The 22,025-nt window shown below is 49.1% G+C and overlaps 2 protein-coding genes across 2 annotated transcripts; one reads left to right on the forward strand and one right to left on the reverse strand.

The window, feature by feature from the left end:
- Positions 1–10,100: 10,100 nt before the first annotated feature.
- On the reverse strand, positions 10,101–12,947 carry PRRT1 (proline rich transmembrane protein 1). Its single transcript, XM_029944459.1, has 4 exons — positions 12,844–12,947; positions 11,432–11,970; positions 10,628–10,813; positions 10,101–10,486 (listed from the first exon to the last, which is right to left on the reverse strand). Exons 1-4 carry the CDS (start codon positions 12,860–12,862, stop codon positions 10,310–10,312), a joined length of 921 nt encoding a protein of 306 aa, XP_029800319.1. The 5' UTR covers positions 12,863–12,947; the 3' UTR covers positions 10,101–10,309.
- A 1,177-nt stretch (positions 12,948–14,124) lies between these two features.
- Positions 14,125–22,012, forward strand: PPT2 (palmitoyl-protein thioesterase 2). Its single transcript, XM_029943364.1, has 9 exons — positions 14,125–14,659; positions 15,593–15,783; positions 16,036–16,189; positions 16,635–16,730; positions 16,820–16,927; positions 17,713–17,796; positions 17,916–18,000; positions 20,985–21,039; positions 21,215–22,012. Exons 1-9 carry the CDS (start codon positions 14,593–14,595, stop codon positions 21,356–21,358), a joined length of 984 nt encoding a protein of 327 aa, XP_029799224.1. The 5' UTR covers positions 14,125–14,592; the 3' UTR covers positions 21,359–22,012.
- Positions 22,013–22,025: the final 13 nt, after the last annotated feature.

Genomic DNA, 22,025 nt, shown 5'->3' on the forward strand with positions numbered 1-22,025 from the left:
AGGTAGTTTCCTAGCGAGGCACAGAATTGTGTCAGAACAGTCCTCTCCCTGTTTAGTGTCGACACTCACGTCATTAACCTAGACTTCTTCTCAAGTTTTACTTCTGGGTTCTGAGTCAGAATAACCTTAGTCCACTGCTACCTCTTCCCCTATGGCTAAATACTCTGATTCTTATAATCCCTGGGCTCCCATTGAAAGTTATCCCACCTTTTCTCTCTCCCTCCGTTCCCCTTTCCATTTCTAGGATTTTTGGAAAAGGCATGAGGTCTAGGATGAGTCGCAAAAGTTTGATTACACCCTAATTCATGGACAAAGTTTGCTAATTTGTGTTGTATGCCTTAATTGGAGAGCCATTCTAATGAGCCTTCCAAGATCAGTTTCTCTCAGTGAAAAGAAACTGTACTCTGCTACAGATCTTGTATTGCCTTGGAATGTTCTCTTAGTGTTTTGTGTATGTATGCTTCAGTTCTAACAGACTTGAGAGGGCAAAGGCCTTGTCTCTATATCTTTTGTGTTTCATCTTCCTTCCCTCCTTCCTTCCTTGCTTCTTTCCCTCAACAAATGCTTATGGAGCACATGCTATGTTCCAGCATGCTAGGAACTGAGGGTACATAGATGAATGAGGCAGACAGATTCTGCTCTCATGGAACTTCTGGTCTACCAAGAAAATAGTAATTACAGTAGCATGGAAAAATGTGAGATGCTATGAGAGTGGATGAAGGACTAGGGGATATTCCTTAGGGATGAGATATTTTTACTGCTATTTAAAGAATGAGTTAGAACTGCATCTCAGCTCTATAGAACCTGTATTGAAAACCACTGAATTAAGTGTCCGACTTTGTCTCTTCAGATGATCCCTTGTCACAATTGTGATTATAAAAGCAAATATAAACTCCTCAAGAAAGTAATGCAAATCACCCAAAATGAAAATTTTTATATATTTTTAAATTTTATTTATTTGTTAAATTTTTAAAATGTTTATTTTTTTGAGAGAGAGAGAGAGAGTGTGTGTGTGTGAGTAGGGGAGGGGTAGAGAGAGAGAGGGAGACACAGAATCTGAAGCAGGTTCCAGGCTCTGAGCTGTCAGCAAAGAGCCAGACATGGGGCTCGAACCCACAAACTGTAAGATCATGACCTGAGCTGAAGCCGGACATTTAACCGACTAAGCCATCCAGGCACCCTGAAAATATTTTTTAAATAAATAAAGTTTGAATTTTATCAAAATGAAAATACAAAATTTAAGTTTTATGTAAGAGGACTCAGAATTCTCAGAGGAGGAATCCATGGATCTTTAGGTTTCCTCGGTCTCAGCTTGAGAAACACAGTAGTAGGAAGGGACAAAGATGTGAAAACTCAGAAATGGGGATGGGGTGCCTGGCTGGCTCAGTTGGTTGGGCATCGACTTCAGCTCAGGTCATGATCTCACAGTCTGTGGGTTTGAGCCTTGCATCAGGCTCTGTGCTGACAGCTAGCTCAGAGCCTGGAGCCTATCTTTGGATTCTGTGACTCCCTCTCTCTCTGACCCTCCCCTGCTCGCTCTCTCTCTCTCTCTCTCTCTCTCAAAAATAAATATAAATGTTAAAAAAAATTAAAAAAAAAAAGAAAGAGACATAGAGACATCTGGGAGAATGGAAGGACTTGGGATGGGGGATGTCACTGCTTTTGCAATGTGTGATTATAGCTCTATTCTGGAACAATTTTTCCTTCATCCAAGTCATTAGAGGGGGCACTTAATGCCTTGTTGAAGCTCATTCTGAGGGAAATCCCCACATTTGACAAGTTTGTGAGGATTTACCTGTAAATAATTGTTTTTAAATCCCAATTGGTGTCATTTGTGTCCTGCTTTTCTTCTTTCTGAGTCACCTCTTTTCAAGGTTGCTCAGAGTATCTGGCCATATTTTACTGCTCTTTTTGCCCTATTCCATAAGGGCATTGTGTGTGTGTGTGTGTGTGTGTATTTTAATTGAAGGATAGTTGACCCACAATGTTACATTAGTTTCAGGTATACAATATAGTGATTGGACAAGTCCATATGTTATGCCATGCTCAACCACAAGTTTAAAGACTGTCATCATACAATATTGTCACAATACCATTGACCATATTTCCTATGCTGAACTTTGAATCCCTGTGACTTATTCATTCCACCACTGGGAGCCTGTGTCCCCTGTTCCTCTCCACACACTTTGCCCATCTCCCTGCCTTCCTCCCCTCTGGCAACCATCAGTTTGTCCTCTGTATTTATGGGTCTGTTTCTGCTCCACGGGGACGGGGGCGTGGTTTTGCCGTCATCAAAGGATCTAACCTGATGGCAGAAGCTGAGAGAAGAGGTTCAGGAGCTGGCGCAAGATAATTTGTGAGGTGGTAGTTGTTTCTTCCTGTCTCCATACACACAAAGCATGTGACACCTGCCCTCTAAATAGGTGAATTAAGATTCTTATTCACTCAATAATCTTTACTGGGTACTCAGAACTTGTCAATGGAACACAGAAAGAAATACAGAGAGATCCCCATCCGCAGTCTAATAGGGTAAGGTGTCATAGTTAACAAAAGCTCTGGATGCAAGCATACAAATGATAAGTGGCAGGGAGGTTATTTCCAACTGAGGGTGATCTGAAAAGGAGTCCAGAGGATTGATTCTTGGAGGATGGCCATAATTTTGACCTGCAGAGATTGTAGTGGGTTATTGCAGGTGAAGGAAGCAATACCAGGCAGCAGAGATAAGGAAATGAAAGCCACTTTACATCCAGTATTATTCATCTTGTCAATCTCAGCCTTCTCAGAGTATCTCAATATCTCAAGCAGGCTGCCCTGTCACCAGGCATCAAGCTGGCTGGAATTTTTTATTCCCTCACATTCCCCTGCATTCCATACTCACCACATGGCACCATATGCTGCGCTTACTCTCCGCGATTTATCATCAGCTTGAGAGACAAAAATTCTAGCTTTCCAAAGGCTAAATAAATTTCCCCTTCTGTTTAGTTTTGGTGGTTTCTGTGGTTTGAGTTCTGCTGGGATTTATGTCAAAATTGTTCCTCCCTCCTCTTTGCTCCCAAAGCATCTTAGGGTGATATTATAGGCAGGGTTTACAGGCAGGAAGAAGCAGTGAAAGGCAGACTTTTCCACAGTGAAGGGTTTAATGATCAGAGCTGCTCTTTACCCAATCTTGGCCATGCATTATGACCATGATACCAGGCGTGGTGCTGTTTTTTATTTATTTTTTTAATATTTATTTATTTTTGAGAGAGAGACAGAGTGAGAGAAGCAGAGAGAGGTGGGGGACAGAGGATCTGAAGCAGGCTTCTTGCTGAGCTCGTTCTGGAGCTCAGACTCATAAATGATGAGATCGTGACCTAAGCTGAAGTCAGACACTTAATTGACTGAGCCACCGAGGTGCCCCTGTGTTGTTTTTAATTGTGAGGAGGAGGAGCTTCCTTGTAGAGGTGATATCTATGCAAAGACATAAATGAGTAAGGGAACAGGCCAAAAAGAGAAAAACAGGAGTGCAAAGTCCCTAAGCAAAAAGAAATGGGATTTTTATGTTAATTTCCTAGCAGCCGAGAGAACCATAAGAAGGCCAGAGTGGGTGGAGCAGAGTAAACAAGGCAAAGGTTGGGAGGGGATGAAGTCAAGGAGGTGGGGAAGAAACAGGGTCAGGCAGGCTTCATAGGTCAACATATTTTGGATTTTATTCTAACTGCAGATATGGTAGCCACCAGAAGGCTTGAGCAAAGTGAGTGATATCATCTGGTAATTTAAAAGATCACTTTGGTGCTCGGTTGAGCAGGACATATAATAAAAGATCATTTTGGTTTCTGCATGGAGGATGGACTGTATCAGTCAAAAATGGAAGCAGAATGTTTTTATATAAGTCTCATAGATCTGCCTTATCATCTAAATAAAAAGTATTATTTAATGTGAAAAAAACCATGGAAGCAGAAAATCCAGTTAAGGGGTTAGTCAAGGGACAATGGTAGCTGTGGGAGCTTGGATTAGGGACAGGGTCCAGGGGAGAGTCCTGAGGCCCTCTAATACGTGTGTCTGGAAGAGGAGTAAGGGCTGTCAATGAAGACAGAAGGAGCAGCAAATAAGGAACTAGGGAATACAAGACTTCCTTTAGTTGGATCCAGAAAGAGTATTACAATGAAGAAAACATTTCAACAAAGAGGGAGTGTTCAACTGGGTCACATGTTGCTGATGGTCTAGTCCAGCATTTCTCAGTCTTGACATGTGTATATTACAAAGAAATTTAATGAACACCATGCAGCTTAAGAAATAAAATCTCCCTGCGATTATTAAAGTTCCCTGTGTATCCCTCTCCAATTTGGATTTCCTCTCCTGTCAAGGGGTATCCACTATTCAGAATGTTGTGCTTTCACTGCAGAGGTAGATAGAAAATGAGAGGGTTTTTTTTCCTTCTCAAACATGAGCTGTATTATTACAGTATCTTTGTATGATGATGGGAATGTTTCATTAAAGAGGGGGAAACAGATTATGTAGGAGAGGTAGGAGATAATTTCAAGAGTCTCATTTCTGAAAGGTGAGAAGGGACAAGACCCCAATGTACAGACGGGGTGAGGACTGGGAGCAGGTCAGCCTCTCTGCAGTAACAAGAAGGCAATAAATACAGCTGAAAAGCAGGTGACCTAGTAGATTTGAGGGTGGAACCAGGAGGAAGTTCTCTTCTGAAATTTTCTGTTTTCTCACTGAATAGGAAGGAAGGTCATCATCTTGTGAAATTGTGGTCTCAGATTTGGGGAACGTGAACAGCTCAGGGGCAATGTGAGCTTGCAGGCCATACTGAGGGCTAATAGGAAGTGAGAGCAGTCAGTAGGACTGTGTGTTTTCCCCCAGAAATATTCAGCCGTTGGGTGCAGGTATGGAGCAAGCAGAACTGGATTTGCAGGGCTAAAAAGCATCTGAATTGGAGGGGCCAGGAATAAAAAGGCAAGGCCTGAGAGGTGATGGCAGTGTTGAACCTTGGGATCTATACAGGGTAATGAAAAATTGAGGGGAACAAATATCATAGAAGAGTGAGAGAGTTAATGGATGGAAGGTCTGGGTGGGATTGAAGAATTTTTGGAATGGGATACTAAATGGAAGAGGGGGTGACATGCAAAGGCTGAACAGATTTGGGAGGGGTGGCAGTTCCTGATGGTAACCCAGTTGAAAGAATGACACAGAGAGGAGTGGCTAAGGGGGTGGGGGTAGGGGTGGGGGACCTCAGTGGAAGTGAGGAAGGCCAGGAATTGACCAGGGTGGTGGATGGTTATCTACAAGGCTGTTCAAGCCACCAAAAATAGTGAAATGACAGACGTGGTGGTAAAGAGAAAGGAGGGCAGTAACCTAGGTACTGAACCTTCAATGAATGATGGATAATTATGACCCAGAACCAAATGATTGGGGGAGTCAGACCTCCCAAGTAGATGTTAGAAGGGACCAGAGCCTTTCTTAGAGGATGGAATCTCTGTTCATAGTGGTGTAAGGATCAGGGCACCATACAGGGAGGGAATTGAGGTAAACTGGGAGGAAAATCAATTGGAATATGCTTCTTAAGGGAGGAGTCTGTATGAAGCGATCTGGAGGAAGTCATTGTCGTTCACTTCTTCCTCTGCCTAATTCTTTTCCATTCAATTGAGTTCAAAGTTTGGTATAAGAGGTTTTATCTGATGAGAATCTGAAAACCAGAGATAAACCAAATTTGGCTCCCACCTTTAAGTAGCTCACAAAGTAAGATGTTTACATCAAGATCTCAGGGTGGAGGGGGCGCCAGGGTGGCTCAGTGGTTTAAGCCACCAGCTCTTGGTTTCAGCTCAGGTCATGATCTCACAGTTCTTGAGTTTCGGCCCGTGTCCGTGTTGAGCCCAAGCCTCGTGTTGGACTCTGCACTTGTGGAGCCTGCTTGGAATTCTCTCTCTCTCTCTCTCTGCCCCTCCTCCCCATAAATAAATAAACTTCATTTTTTAAGGATTTTATTTATTTATTTTGAGAGACAGAGAGCATGAGCAGGGGAGGGGCAGAGAGAGAGGGACAGAGAATCTGAAGTGGGCTCTGCACTGACAACAGTGAGCCTGATGTGGGGCTCCAACTCATTAACCTGAGTCAAAGTCACATGCTTAACTGACTGAGCCACCCAGGTGCCACTAAATAAATAAACTTAAGAAAAAAACGATTTCATGTGGGAAGAGATGGGAAAATGCAGAAAAGGGAACAATGTGTAGGTTTTAGGTCTGCATACCTTTCTGTTAAAAAAAAGTTGCTCTAGTTGAGGCTATACCTTTTGGGATCCCTCCTCCTCCTTCCTTTGTGGTTCCTAAACTGCCTCTAAGCCTATGATTCTCAACCTTGGCTGCCCTTTGGAATTACCTGGGGATGTCTAAAAAAATATTGATGCCTGAGTCTCACCCTTAGAGATTGTGATTTAACTGATTCAGGATATGACCTGGGCTTTGGGATTTTTAAAAGCTCCCAGATGGCTTAATGTATAGCAGGAGTGAGAATCATTGCTCCAAGGAATTCCTGGGGCTCTGTTTAGAAATGATTGCTTTAGTCAAATCCGTAGGGGAGAAATTCCTTCCTGCTTGAATTGGGGTGAATTGATCTGAGCCCTAAAGGATAGGTAAATTTTGGCTGAGTGGAGACGCAGATATGAAGGGAGAACATTGTGAGCTCAAGGTTAGATGTGGTCTGAAACACGTGACAACCAGCAAATGATTTGGTTTGTAAGAGAGAGAGTTTAGAGAAAGAGGTCTAAGATTTGAGAACAGCTGGGCAAAAACCTGGGGGTGGAGTGATGAGTAATTCAGTTTGGTCGGAGATTAGGATGAAGAGAGAAAGCTGGATGGTTTTAAATTATGGAAGGGGTTGAAGGTCAGATTACAATTTTATAAATGATTGAGTAAGCAACAGGGAATCTTGAAGGGGGTTCCAGCAGTGGAGTTATAATAGAAGCGTGTTTAGGGAGGGTAACCTGACAGGAGTGTTGAAGGAGACTCGAAGCTATGAGAGGTAGGATGTCGGGAGACTGTTTAGAGGAGCTGTTGCAGCAATCCTAGATGAGGTCATTATTCAGACAAGGGCTGGGGAAAAGTTTCAGATTCAAAAGATATTGTGATGATGGAATTGACTTGGCTTGACAGCATACCAAATGTAAAGGCAGGAGGAAGATGGAGGGAGTGTCAAGTTTTGATATGGGTGATGGGGGAACCGGTGCCATTAAGAGAGACAAAGAAGCAGGTTTTCAATGGCATTTTGTCATTTTGGTTTGGAACATGCTGAGTTTAGAGGACCTGCATCATGGTCCAATGTGGCCATATTCCACAGGCACTGGAAGAATGCCTGCATATAAATATATAGGTCAGAGAATGCTGTAACAAAATACCACAACTGCATGGCTTACAAATAACAGGAAATTATTTCTCACAGTTCTGGAGGCTGAGAAGTTCAAGATCCAGGTGCTGGCAGATTTGGTGTAAGGTACCCCCTCTGGTACATAGAATGCTGTCTTCTCACTGTGTCTTCACATGGTGGAAGGGGCAAGGGAGCTCTCTGGGGTCTTTTTTTATAAGGGCGCTAATCCTGTTCATGAGGGTCTGTCCTCATGACCTAATCACTTCTCAAGAGACCCACCATCACACTGAAGATTAGATTTCAACTAATCTAATAAATTTGCAGAGAATACAAACATCCAGTCTATGGTAGAGAAACATTTAGTTAGAAATGATGTCTGAATTTGGAGTGGATGAGATTTTTAAGGGAAAGTCTCAAAAAAGAGTAAAGTCTAGAGATAGACACTTAGGGGAAGGTAGGAGAAAAAACAAGAGAGGAGGAGGGGGAGCATGATTAGAAGTATGTACAGAGTTGGGAGGGGGAGAGATAACATGTCCCTGAACCAGGAGAATGGAGAATCTAGGGCCAAGGGACAGACATGGGAGGGTTCAGAAAGGCACTGTGTATGTACTGTACAATGCCACTGATTTTGGTTCCTGGTAACTTCTGGTAACTTTGGTTCTTGGTAATTTCTGGTATTTGAGAGGGCAGTTTCAGTAAAGGAGGGAGTGGAAGTATGTTTTAAAGGGTTAAGAAATAGTGGGTATGAAAGAAAGAGAGACACAGACACATCTCTGACAATACTTATGTGAGGGGGAAGGGATGAGTAGGTGGTGAGGAAGTGGAAGCTGCAAATGTGAATTCTTTTTTCAAGATGTTTGGTGAACAGCACACATTAAATCTGAAATGTCCAAAGGGGAACCCGGATTTCCATAGTCCATCTCATCTTCCTCCCATGTCTCCTATCTCGGTACATGATTTTCCCTCTAGATTATAAATGCCATGAGGTCAGTGTTCACATCTATTTTCTGAGGAGATGTCTTGCCAGCATCCTGCATGGCATCTGCATGTTTTGGGAATGCACAGATTCAGCATAGAACCCTGTCCTGCAGACATACAGCTGGATACCAAGTCCACGGCTTACGCACCCCCTACACCCTGGCCTCCAGGGTAGCAGTGGGCAACTAGCCGCAGCTGAACTTGAGAGACTAGTGACCTCTTTTCTGGGGCTCTACTGTGGTCTGAATATTTGTGATTACCCACCAAATTCATATGTTGAAATCCTAATGCACAATTTGATGGTATTAGGAAGTGGGGTCTTTGAGAGGTGCTTAGGTCATGAAGGCGGAGCTCTCGTGAATGGGATTAGTGCTTTTATACAAGGGACCCTAGAGAGATCCCCTGCCCCTTCCACCATGTAACGATACAATGAGAGATCTACAACTCAGAAGAGGGCCCTCCCACAGCTATACTGGCAGCCTGCTGTCAGACTTCCAGCCGTCAGAACTGTGAGAAATAAATTTGTTGCTTATAAGTCACTGAGTCAACAGGATTTTTGTTCTAGCAGGCTGTGTGGACTGAGATGGCCTCCCATAGCACTCTGCTCCCTTTGCTTTCCCTATACAGGTACAAAATACCACGTAGGGCTCTCATCCAAGTTGTTTACCACCCTCCAGCCTGAAGGCAGGAACAGCTGTAGGCAGTTGGCATCTTTTCCCTGTCACTCTATTAGAATAGTCTGTCCTTTTCTCCTGATTTCCTGGAGTTCTGGGGATAGATACTTGGGTCTACTTGTAAATCCCCTCTCTTCAAAGCCCTGAGCCCAGTCTAATAGGACGTGGAAAATGTGCTGGGGAAAGAAATCCCCACCAAGAATGGACCCCATACCAGGTCTTCTCTGGTAGGACTCCTAAGGAGCCTCCCCGCACCCCTCCCATGGTTGTGTCTGTCTCTGCGGTGTCTAGGGAATCTGTCTCCTCCCACGATTGTCTCTGTCAGTTTTCTTTTATCTTTCTTTCCCTCAGAAGGGAAGCTAAGGGGAGGTAAAAGAGAGAACCAAAAGAGGAGGGTCTTCGTAAGGCTGCAGTCTTCAATATTGTGGGTGATAAATCCACTTAGTCTCTTTAATATTCTTTCAGAAATTCACACACACACTCACGCACAAATCAGAACAAGGTGGGGACTGCCGAGGGGAGCGGGGAACGGGGCTGGCTCCTCCCGACGTTGGGAGGTCTTACCCTGGGTTACCTTCTGCCCGACTGGCCACTGATTGGGACAGGTGTAAGGGAATATTTACAGAGAACGGGGACGTTCGTCATCCCAGGGTGAAAGGCCCTAAGCTGGGAACCTCCGAAATCTCATTCCAAAATTAGCAAAAGTCGAGGTTCTGGGATTAGCAAGAAAATAGGAAGAGGCCTTGGTGGAGGAGACAAAACTGGACTACGAAAAATGAGAGAGCGTGGGGGCGCGGCTACTCCGGGGCTAGGTGCCCGCGCCAGGAGAAGAGGAGGAGTCTACCAGTTTGGGGGCGAGGCCTAGCGCCACAACCCAATCACCGGACGGAATCACCCCGCGGGGCAGGAAAAGAAGGCGGAGCCTGCCGACCTGGAGGCGGGGTTTTGTCAGAGCCGGGGCGGAGCCTATAATAGAGGAGGCGGGGCTTTGGGGGACCAGTTTCCCAGCGGAGAGCCGAGACCCGAAGAGTTCCCGGGGGGGGGGGGGGGGGGGGGGGGGGGGGGGGGGGGGGGGGGGGGGGGGGGGGGGGGGGGGGGGGGGGGGGGGGGGGGTTCGGGGTTCCTGAGGAACTGGAATCTGAGCGTGCCCGCAAGGCGAGAGGTTCCGTGGAGGCAGAGTTTAGGATGTATCGAAATTCGGTGGTCCCAGAGGCAGGTTTGCGGGGCACCCACTGGATCCGCTGCGTGGCTGCAGAACGCGCTTGGGAGGTTGAGGGGCGCGGGGCGGGGCCAGGCCGGGTGCGTCCTTACGGATCCCAGTAGTTCTCATGGTGCTGAGCCGCAATGATGATGACAACGGTGAGAATGGTACAGAGCACCATGGCTGCGATGCCCACCGCCAAGGAGATGAAGGAGAAGTTCCGGGCCTCGCGGGAAGCGATCTCGGCAGACACCATGTCCCCGCGGGCCAAGGCCGTGCGCACCTGCAGGGACGCGAGAAAGAAAGCTGAGCAGAGCTGCTGCTCGCTCTGAGATGTTTCCCAGAACATTCAGCACTCCCTTGGAAGGAGAAAAACCGAGTGAGGCCTCCCTTCCCAGATGCCCGCCCACTCCCCCACTTCCACCTGCACTGCCTTGAAGATGGCGATGATGCCCGTAGGCCAGAAGCAGCAGATGGTGGTCAGCACCGCGATGGGCATGTAGTCGTGCGGTGGGCGCCTCGGCTCTAGCAGGGCCAGCCCTGGGGCCTGGGGCGGTGGGGGGAGCGTGGAGGTTACTCCCGTTCCCCCGGGGGTCCCGCCTGTATAAGGCTGTGTAGGGAAGATTGAGGGGGAGAGAATGTCATTCCGATCCTCTCTAAGCCCACCAACATTCTGTGTCTGGCACAATGGTTTTTAAAGCACAATTCTTACACGTTGCTTCTCAAAGAAACTTATTATACATGACCCTTCCAGGACACCAAAAAATTCCACCTAGGTTCCTCTCTCCTCTTCATTGCTGTCATTAACCCTATATTCTGGGCAGTCTTCACACTCCCTCTCCCAAGGTATGGACGCACCAGTGCTGCCTTCAGATCTCATTTCTTCTCTCCAAATGTCTGCCTGGCCTTCCCTACTCAGTTCCAGGTTTACTCTCCCTTATCCTCGTTGGTTCCCAGGTTTCACTTCTTCTCCCCCTCTCTCCAGGCTATTTCCTTCTTTCAAACCTCCTCTGGACTTCTAGGCTCCTTCCCCCCCTCTCTGATCCCAACCGACTGCCAGACCACCACCTCCCCTCTCCCCCTAACATTCCCAAGCCTTTCCTAGTCCCTCCTGTCTCTAGGCCTTGTCCTAGGAAAGCTCCCTGGTCCCGGGCCCTGCTTCTCTATGTCACCAGCCCCTGGGCCCCAGGGTCCCCTTCCTCCCGGGCCCCATCCTCCCTGTACTCACCGTGCCCACTGGGTAGACCGGCACGTAGGCAGTGCAAGGCTGCAGCTGTAAGGGGTAGCCGGGGGCTACATAGCCCCCCAGTGGCAGCGTGCCTACCGCTCCGGTGTGCGTGGGCACTACGAAGCCCGGAGCCTGGGCCGTATGAGCGGGCGCCGGCGGGGGCGGGGCAGCGGCGGCCGGCGGCGGCGGGGGCAGTGGGCCCTCGAAGCGAGTCTCCTGCAGGTAAGGGTCGGGTGGCATGCGGGGCAAGGTAGCGCAGCCGGGTGGGGGCGCCCCGGCGGCCGGGCCGGGCGGGGCGTGGTGTGGCGGTCGCGGCAGAGTGGCGGAGGATGAGGGACCGCGCTGACCACTGGCCACGGAAGAAGCCAGACCCCCTGCCCCCAAGCGCGGGAGGGTGGCAGTCCCGGACTGGTGGTAGTGGTGGTGGTGATGATGGTGAGAGGAAGGGGCTGCCTGTGGGGGTGGGGCTGGGGGTTCAGCCGGGGGTTGGGGGGCATTATAGGGTGGTGGAGAGGTGTGAGGGACTGAGTCTGAGAGGCCTGGGGGCAGTGAGCACAGGAGAGGGTATGGGGAGAGAGGGAAAACAGGCAGAGTAGAGATAAGGAAGGGGGTAGGGAGAGACACAGAGGGCCAGGGATGGAGAAAGATAATGGGAGAGACAGAGGAGATGGGTGAGAAACCATCTCTTGGTCTTGGGGCAGGAAAGGGGTTGTATCTAGGCCATCTGTCCACTTCCCTTCTTTCTTTCAATCTAGTTTTGAAGTGGAAACCCTCCTCTTCTATCTCCCTCTTCAGCAGCAGTGCCTACGGCTTTCACCTGTATACCCAAGCTATGGCTGCCTTGGGCTTGCCCATCTGACATGCAACACTGTGTTAACATGTGCTCATTCAACAGTTGTATAAACACATGAAGGCTGACATATTCCACTCTGTCTTCTTGCACTGGGGAGGGGTGCCCTAGCCTCTCTGGGAATCTTAGCACCTCTTTTAGGGCAGATGAAGAAGGGTCTTCTGGATTTTACTCTCCTGACAACCTCCATCTCATCATGTCTTTATATTTCCCCACTGAATGTCTCCATGTGAGCTAGTGTCATCTGTCCATCTGTCACTCCCAATGATGCTATCCCTGCAGTACCTGCTGGTGCTAAGCCACTCTTATACTTCCCTCATCCTTTCAACCTGTCCCCTTTCCATGTTGTTGGCAAGGGGACAAGGCTGAGATTGGAAGAAGAGGAAGGGGGGCAGTATAGAAAGAGAAGGGGATGGGGCGGTTGAGAGCTGGACCTAAAGGGAATGAAATAGAATCACCGCCCCCCCCCCCATGGAGGGGTGAGGGAGGGGGTTGGGGCCAAGGATGGCGGTAGAGTCTGGATATGGTGGAAAGGGCAGGAGGTTTTGTTGTTGTTTTTTACCTGACTTTTCCGATGACATGCCTGTGGTCTCGCTGGGACAGGGTGTCTGCAGCGGGAGTCAGGGTCCCTGGCTGGCCTCGGAGTCTCGGTGTGCGGATTGCGCAGCCGGCAGCAGCACAGAGATGGAGAGATGAAGACAGCGGCGGGGGGGCGGAGGGAGAGCAGGGAAGGGGGGGAGCTTAAAGGGGCCGAGGAGAGGGAGGGGGAGAGTTTCTGAGGTACCCTCACTAGGTCTCTCCTCCTCTCACCTCGGCATTCAAGCCCCCAGTTTGGGCTCCCTTGGAGTTGTCATGGAAACAGAAAGGCGAGCAAGACCAGGCAAGGCGGGTGGGACTAAGGGAAGGAAGGAGGGAGGGAGAACTCTCTAGAGTCTTCCCCTCCAAGACAGGCTATAGTGATTATGCTGTGGGAGGAAGTGAGCAGGTGCTCAGTGGATTTAATACCCCAGTCCCCACCGGATCTGGTTCACACTAGTCAGGTGTCCCCCTCCCCAGCTTCCCTCAGAGTCCCTGCAAGTTCTCAGGGTCTTCTCCCAAACGTTGGGCCCGAGTTGCCCCCACTCTAGGAAAGATAACTGTGTGTGAGAGAGTACTGAAGAGTTGAGAACTGTGATGACTTGAAAGAGTTCCCGGGGTTATGGCCTGAGTGAATTGCAGGTAAAGTGGAGGGCTTGGGTCTAGAGTATTTCTAGGAGAGTTGGACCTGCGGTTGGGGCATGAGGGTGGGAGGACAGAGAGGAAGTTTGGGGGATGCAGAGACACTTTCTTCCTCCAGGGTGAAGTTGCTGAGCACTTTGCGAGGAGGAGAATCAGCTAATTTCTGGCAGCTCACTTTGGGAATCCATGCTCTCTTTCCACATTTGATTATCGGGCTTAGTGTTCCTGGGCTCCTTAGTGTTCAGATCCACGTTTTAAAGTTCCACCCATCCACCCACCACCTCTGCCAAGACACAACGCCACCTCCTGAGTCGACAGGAGTGCAGGGTTCAGGACACAGCAGTAATTGCAGTCTTTTATTTGTTCATTGTGTCTTGGGAGCACGCATAGGGGAGGGGAGGTGAAGACAGGCAGTCTACCGAGACTTACAGGAGTTGGGCTTTTTGCAAAAACCCAGTCGGGGAATCATTATTAACCCTCCCCTACCTCCGCCTTCAGATTAGTACTCCCCAACCCCACCCGTGCCAGTCACCCTCCCGGGCTGTGTCCTTGCCCTCCGAGACCACGGGGAGCCTACGGAGCTCCAGACATTTAGGTCACGGCCCCAAACTGGTTGTTCTGGTTTCCAAGGCGTCTACATGAGCCCCTGACCACCTACAGCCACTCCATCCTCACACTATACAATTCGGGCACAAACTGGTTTTATTAAGAGACTTTAGACCGGCAAAGACCTTGTGAACAGGAGGGATTCAGACAAGCTTCGATAGTCCTTTTCTCAAGGGATGCGTCTTTAAATGCTAAGCAAAAGCCCACCTAGGTATCGGGTAGGGGTCAAGACGGAGTTGCGGGACGCCGGGAGCTTGGAAGTCTGAAAGGGGTTCGAAGGTCTGCGTCTGGAGCCGCACAGAAACTCCTGGCTAAGAGCCGATTGTGGGGGTCTCTCAGGTTGAAAGACTGGTGGAAACCACGCACGCGTGAGTCAGCGCTGCCCCGGGGGCCCTCCGCCCCTTGGAGGTGGGTCGTACGCCGGGAGCGGAGTAGAGTAGGCCGGGAGAAACTGGGCCAGGCTGAATTTTTAGCTCGAGGGGCCTCAATGGGCCTCGAGAACTCTTCGCGTCTCTGGAGACAAGGGCACTACACGCACTTCATAATGAAGAGTTGTAAGACGCTGACCTGGGGCCGGCCAGCGGGCGGGTAGGGGTGGGGAGGGGTCCGCTTGGGCTGTCTGCAGCCCCGACCCGGCGGCGTGAGACGAAAATCGGAGGACTGCCTTTCCCAGCGCACTCCCCCTCCCCTCTACTCCCGGGGGAAAGGGAACTTCGTGCTCCGCAGCGGAGCCGGACGCCTGAATTGGGAAGTAGGGCGAATCTAGGCCAGGAAATCGGACCCTGGTGTCTCTGGTGCAGCAGGGCCTGAATTGGCCTTCTCACAATTCCCAGGATTTGTTTGCTGCTTCTTCCTCTCCCCATCAGTCTAAAATGGATCGCTCAATTTCCTCCCCCGCTCTCGGAATGCAGTGGAATGTTCCACTGCCCCTCCGGTCCCGGGCCGGCGCGACAAGGGACGCGGGCACGGTTGCCAGGGAAAGCCCCGGACGTGACGGCGAAGCGCGACCCCTAGCAGCCTCCCCTCTCCCATCCGTCATTCCCCTGCGCGAGCTCCCTTCACACCCTTCCCCTCCCCCAACCTCGCGGGTTCCAGTCTAGGGAGAAGTAAACAGCAGGCGGAGCCAGGCTCAAGGACCTAGGCCAGGTGGGAGCTTGCATTCTCCAGGAGCCTGCGCTGCTGCTCAGGGGTCTTTCTTGCAAAACCCAGGGTCATGCGTGGCTGGGATGATGCCTTAAGGAAGATCCTGGGCCTAGAGACTGAGTCCCCGTACAGTTGGGGGCGGGGTTTGGGGTGCGCGTCCGTGCGTCAGTGTGTAGGGGTGTGTGTGTGTTTCCCCACAACCTTGAAGTAAGTTACAAGTAGGCTATTTTGTGACCTAGACAAACTGTGATTTCGGGCGGGGAGGGAACTCGATGCCCGGCGGCTGCTTCGAGGGGAGAGTGTGTTGTCCTCTGTCTCACAGGCCCTCATCGCCCCCTTCTCAGGCGGGAGCATGTTGGGGCTCTGGGGGCTGCGGCTTCCCCCGACGGGGATCCTGCTCCTGTTGCCGTTCCTGCCGCTGCTGCTGCCCGCAGCCCCCGCGCCCCATCGCGCTCCCTACAAGCCGGTCATCGTGGTGCACGGGCTCTTTGACAGCTCGTACAGCTTCCGCCACCTGCTGGAATACATCAACGAGGTCTGGTAGGGGACACCCGGTTGTGGGGAGCTGGAGGCGTCTGTAGTGGCTGGGGAAAGAGAAATGGGGAACTGAAAGCTGCCCTTCTTGGCCTGCTCAGTTCCTGGAGGAGCTGGTGCTGGCGTTTGGAGATCGGGGGATGAGATCCCTGTTTCTAGCAGGGCACAATTAGGCATGTGGACACTGCCCAGGGGGCGGTGTGGAGGGGCTTCATAGTCCATCCCCTGTTGCAGCATTGCCCCCTTCCCACAGACACACCCCGGGACTGTGGTGACAGTGCTCGATCTCTTCGATGGGAGAGAGAGCTTGCGACCCTTGTGGGAACAGGTGCAAGGGTTCGGAGAGGCTGTGGCCCCCATCATGGCAAAGGCCCCTCAAGGGGTGCATCTCATCTGCTACTCGCAGGGTAGGCGCCCTCCCCCTCCCAACTCCTAAGCCCTCTGTGAGGCTTGATCTTTGTCTGAGGGACACTTCCTAGTGACCCACATTCTTCCAACCAGAGCCCTGGTATCTGAGCCCTACTTTTCTGACTTCCTCAGCACTTGGACCTTATCTCTGTGTCCTGAGTGGGAGGGAGGCTCCCTGCACTGCTGTCCCCTTTTGCCATTACCCATGGTTCTTGGACATAAGGGATAATGGGGCAGTAAAAAGCACCCTACAGTTAGAGTCAGAAGACCCAGAATCTAATCTGGCTCTGTCACTTACATGACATATAATCTTTTGACACAGGGTGTGCCTGCTTTCAGTGGGCCTCAGTCTCCTTATGTACACTTGGTGGTGGTGGGCCGAGTGGGGAAGCTGTTGGCCTGGCTGTCCCTAAGTCCCTGTCCAATGTGGTGTTCTGTCTCCAGGGGGCCTAGTGTGCCGGGCACTGCTCTCTGTCATGGATGAGCACAATGTGGATTCTTTCATCTCTCTCTCCTCTCCGCAAATGGGACAGTATGGAGGTGAGTGGGGGTGGTGAGGTCCAAAGGGGGCTCTGTGTTTTGAGGACACAAAGATTTGGGACCAGTTGATACTTCTGTTCTCTTGCCAGATACAGACTATTTGAAGTGGCTCTTCCCTACCTCCATGAGGTCTAACCTCTATCGGATCTGCTATAGCCCCTGGGGCCAGGAATTCTCCATCTGCAACTACTGGCATGGTGAGTAGGGGATGCCAAATGGGCTCCATGGAGAGAGTGCTCTGGAGGGTAGGGTCTGCTGCTCTCACCTGCACCATAAACCACAGCAGTGATGATGAAGATAATTTATGTGTAATGAGCACTTACTATGTGAACAGTCACTGTTCAGAATGCTTTATGTGTGTTACCTTATTGCCTCAGAGTATAGTCTGGTGCAGCGATCAGCAAACTTTTTCTTTAAAAGGCCAGATAATACATATTTTTGGTTTTGCAGGCCATATAGTTCCTGTCACAAACACAGCTCTGCCGCAGCGGTGTGAAAGCAGGCATGCACCATATGTAAATGCGTGTATCTGTGTTCCAACAGAGCTTTATTTATACAGGCAAGCAGTGGGCTGGATTTGGCCCATAGTCCATAGTTTCCAAACACCTTGTATAGTTTTTAAGACCATGGATGCTGGGTCCAGACTACTTCTGTTTGAAGCCTGATCCTGTTGGGTGACTTTGGACAAGTTATTCAACCTTACTGTGTTTTCTTCATCTATAAAATAATCATATAGTATCTACCCTATGGGTGGTTGTGAAGATTGAATAAATTAACGAATATAATGTACTTTGAACAGTATCTGGCATAGTAAGTGCTGGATAGAGGTGTTTGGTATCATGTTTACAATTATTATTATTGTTGTCACCATTATATTGCTATTCACCTTATCTATTATTGTAGTCTTCTAATTGTTTTCCCAGCCTCTGGTCTTGTCTTTTTCCCTTGCTTCTCTATCTTTCTAACTGCTGTTTGTACGTAGACCCCCACCACGATGACTTGTATCTCAATGCCAGCAGCTTCCTGGCCCTGATCAATGGGGAAAGAGATCATCCCAATGCCACTGGTGAGAGCCCAGGCTCCTGTTGGGTCCTGTTTTCTGCTTTCCCGACCCCCTGTGTTTCCCTCTCCAGTCTGGCCTGACCCCTGTGACTGACTTCAGCCTCTTTTCTTCCCACCCTTCAGCATGGAAGAAGAACTTTCTTCGTGTGGGCCGCCTGGTGCTAATTGGGGGCCCTGATGATGGTGTTATTACCCCCTGGCAGTCCAGGTAATAAGGGACTGTGTGACCTGAACTTTGGCTAAGGATACCCTCTAACCCCCAACAATTTATCTCATGCCTGAAACTGGCCTGTACCTCCCACTGGTCAGTTAATGCTCCCATCCTCCATATATCCTGTCACTCAAGAATAAAATCTGGGAGTCGTTCCTCAACTCCTGTATCTAGCCAGTCAGACTCTACTTCCTCTCCATCCCTAGACCCTTGCTTTGTAAAAACTTTTAACTTTGGAATAATTACAGATTCATAGGAAGTTGCAAAGATAGTTTAGAGAGGGCCTGCCTGCATAAGTATCTTTTCCCTGGTTCCCCCAATGATTGCATCCTGTGTTACTACAGCCACAGTATCAAAACCAGGAAGTTGTCATTGGTAGGGTGTATGTGTATAATTCCATGTCATTTTAGTTTCCAACCACCTCTTTTATATACCTGGACTTCTGTAATAGCCTCCAGCCTCATCCCCTCCATCCTGTTCCTCAGGAAAATCCATGGCTCCATCATGCTATGTGTGTGGGCCTCTGCTGCAGATCACCATGAGTGATCTGAAATGTCACCTAAGCTACTTTAGTTATTCAACCAATAGTTATTGAGCACTGTGTATATGCACAGGCAATGTTCTGGGCCACTGGGATGCATTGGTAAATGAAAGAGAAGTCCCTGCTCTTACATAGCTTAAGTTCTAGTGTGGGAGGCAGAAAATAAATGTAAATATGTTTGTCAGGTGGTGATGAGACAGGGAAGACGAAGGGATTAGAGGGTGACTGGAGCCTATGTCAGATAATGGCCAGATAAGGCCTGGAAGACTTGTCATTGGAGTAGAAACTTAAGGAAGTGAGGGAAGGAGCTGTGCAACAATCTGGGGGAGGGAAGGACAGTTTAGGGAAAAGGAGTAGCACCTACAAAGGTCCGGGGCTGGTGTGAGGAATAAGGAGGCCAGTGTGGCTAGAGCACAGGGACCTGGGGAGAGGAGATGAAAGAGGTAGCAGGGAGCCAGTAATACTGACCCTTCGTAGGGCAGAGTAAGGCCCCTGATTTCTTTTCCCCTAAAATATACAGAACATAGAATTTACTATTTTAAGTGTGCATCGCGGTGGCGTGGGCCACATTGGCGCTCTTGCGTAACCATCACCACCATCTAGCTTCAGAACTTTTTTTTCTTCCCAAACTGAAACTCCATAGCCATTAAACAATAACTCCCCATCCTTGCCTCCCCCAGCTCTTGGCAACTATGGCCCTTGATTTTTTTATTTTGAGTGAGCTGGAAAGGCCTTGGAGGGTTTTAAAGTGAAGGAGTCATGTTCCTTATAATAGTAAGGGATAGGATTTATTCTATCTCATTTTACATCTACGACTCTCTGAAGATTGTAATAGGTCACAATATATAGCACCTTTTATGTCCCAAAGCTCAATTTGTAAGTACTTTTCAAATAAATCCACTTTAATCCTCATTTGACATATAAGGAAATCGAGTTCATGGTAATTACTATTATCCTCATTTGACATACAAGGAAACTTAGGTGCAAGGAGCTTAAATACGTTGTCTCCTCTCCTAGAGTTAGTAACTGGTGAAGTCAGGCTATCTAACTTAACCAGGGTGTTTCCCTTCCTCTCTGAAAAGGAAGTATTCTTATATAGGACAAAGGATAAGTAATATGCTCAGCCACATATATTTGGGAGTGTGTGGCAGAGCCGGAGTTCATATCCAGGTCTGTGCTCCTACTGCTCTCCTAAACCTGATGAAATCCAGTCCCTCCACGTGGCCTTCAGTCCTCCAGCCCAGCTTCCCTACGTGCCCAGCTGTGCCTCACCTCTGTACCTTTGCTCCTGCTCTTCCAGTTGCTGGGGAACAGCCTTCCCTACTGGAGAGTACCTCACTGGGAAGCCTTTGTTGATGCTCTAAAACTAGGGTGTGTGTGTGTGTGTGTGTGTGTGTGTGTGTGTGTTTGTGTGTGTGTGTTTGTTTTTGTTCCCGTAGTCCCTTGGACCTGACACTATTAGCATTTGTTGTTCATGGCCAGTGCCCACTCACTGCCCATGCCAGTTAAATATTAAAAAAAATTTTTTTTGAGAGACAGCAAGAGCAGGGGAGGGTCAGAGAGCGAGGGAGATACAGAATCTGAAACAGGCTCCAGGCTCTGAGCTAGCTGTCAGCACAGAGCCCGATGCGGGACTCGAACCCACAAACTGTGAGATCATGACCTGAGCTGAAGCCAGACACTTAACTGACTGAGCCACCCAGGCACCCCAAATATTTAAAAAATTTTAAGACCTTTTTATTTTGAAATAATTTAATACTTGTGAACTCTTCACCTAGATTTTCTAAAGGTTAACATTTTACCAAGTTTATGTCCTCATCCATTCTACACTTGGAGTATAGGTGTGTTTGTGAACCATTTGAGAGTAGGTTGTAGACATGATGTCTCTTTACTCCTAAGACTTCAGTGTGTCGATGTCTGTTCCGTGTGTACAGGACGTTCTTTGCATATCCACAATATAATTATCAAAGTCAGGAAATTAACATCAACAGGATACTCTATAGACCTTATTCAAATATTTTCCAGTTGCTCTCATAGGAAAAAAAAAAAAAGTGCAAAATCCAACCTTGGATCATGTGTTGCATTTACTTATCATACCTCTTTAGTCTTTTTTTCTGGAATACTTCCTCAGTCTTTGTCCATTGCATTGATATTTTTGAAGTGTATGGTCCAGCTATTTTGTAGAATGTCCCTCAATTTGGGTTTGTTGGCTGTTTCCTCATGATTAGATTCAGGTTTGTGTTTTTGATGGGACTCTGCAGAAGCACTGCTGTAGCCTCCGTGTCACCTCGTGAGGAACATGAAATCCAGTTGAATATTTTGAGTGTCTTCCTTGCTGCCTATCTCCCAATAGGCCATGAGTTCCTGAAGTCCCCTAGCCTACCTTGATTTTCTCCAGCTCTCCTGATAACCTCCTCCCCTGCCCACCCTCTCTTTGTAGCTTCTTTGGTTTCTACGATGCAAATGAGACGGTCTTGGAGATGGAGGAGCAACCGGTGAGCCCCCTGGGATTACTTCCCCCTTCTTCTGGCACACCCCACCTCATTCTGTAGCCCTCCATGCCACTGACCCTTTGAGCTGAAGGGTTCACCCTGTGGGGAGGGGACCTGGGACACCAGCAAGAGCTCACTTTGTTTCTCTTTCTTCTATGACTCTTTGCCCACCTCGAAGGTTTATCTGCGGGATTCTTTTGGGTTGAAGACTCTATTGGCTCGGGGAGCCATAGTGAGGTGTCCGATGGCTGGGATCTCCCACACGGCCTGGCACTCCAACCGTACCCTTTATGAGACCTGCATTGAACCTTGGCTCTCCTGAGGATTTCCTCAGGGATCCCCCAGGAACTCCCCAGCCCAGAGACCAAGCGGTGGCCTTGGAAAGCAGATGTCAGGCTCCGGTGTGCCTGCAACCACCCTATTGCTCCCACACTGCCCCCACCAACCAGGGCTCCCACGACCCCCTTCCTCTGCTCCTCTGTAAACGACAAATCCTGGTCTCCACCACCTCATGTTTGCTCCGTGCCGTCTCTCTCCCAAGGCCGACGTTGGGAAGAGAAACCAGGTTTTTAACTTGTGGCTGCTCCTGCTGCTGCTGCTGCTCTGTCTCTGGCTGTATAGGAGAACCCACCCCTGCCCACTACAGGGATCTCCTTCTAGGCCACTCAGGACATTTTTAGCTTCTGTTCTCCCCATGTTCCCTTTGTCTCAGCCCTCCCAACTCCCAGGAAGGACTACCCATGAGAGTGGGGTTCTGAGGCTCCCCTATGGGGACAGTTCCGTTCTTGAAGTGTCAGTGTTGGGGAATATCAATGGCCTGTGAGGCCCATCTCAGGTTTGGGGATCCCCCAGTCCCTATGTTCAGTGTTGGGGTACCCCCTGGGAGCCTAGTTTCTTTGAGGCTCCAGCCCCTCTTTTAGCTACCATTGAATGGGTGTTAACCCTGTATTTATGGAAATAAAATTCCATTTCCTCAGTGTGGTTTGGCT

This window comes from Suricata suricatta, chromosome 7 (genome assembly GCF_006229205.1).
Source record: "Suricata suricatta isolate VVHF042 chromosome 7, meerkat_22Aug2017_6uvM2_HiC, whole genome shotgun sequence".
In the NCBI taxonomy this organism is placed as follows: Eukaryota; Metazoa; Chordata; class Mammalia; order Carnivora; family Herpestidae; genus Suricata; species Suricata suricatta.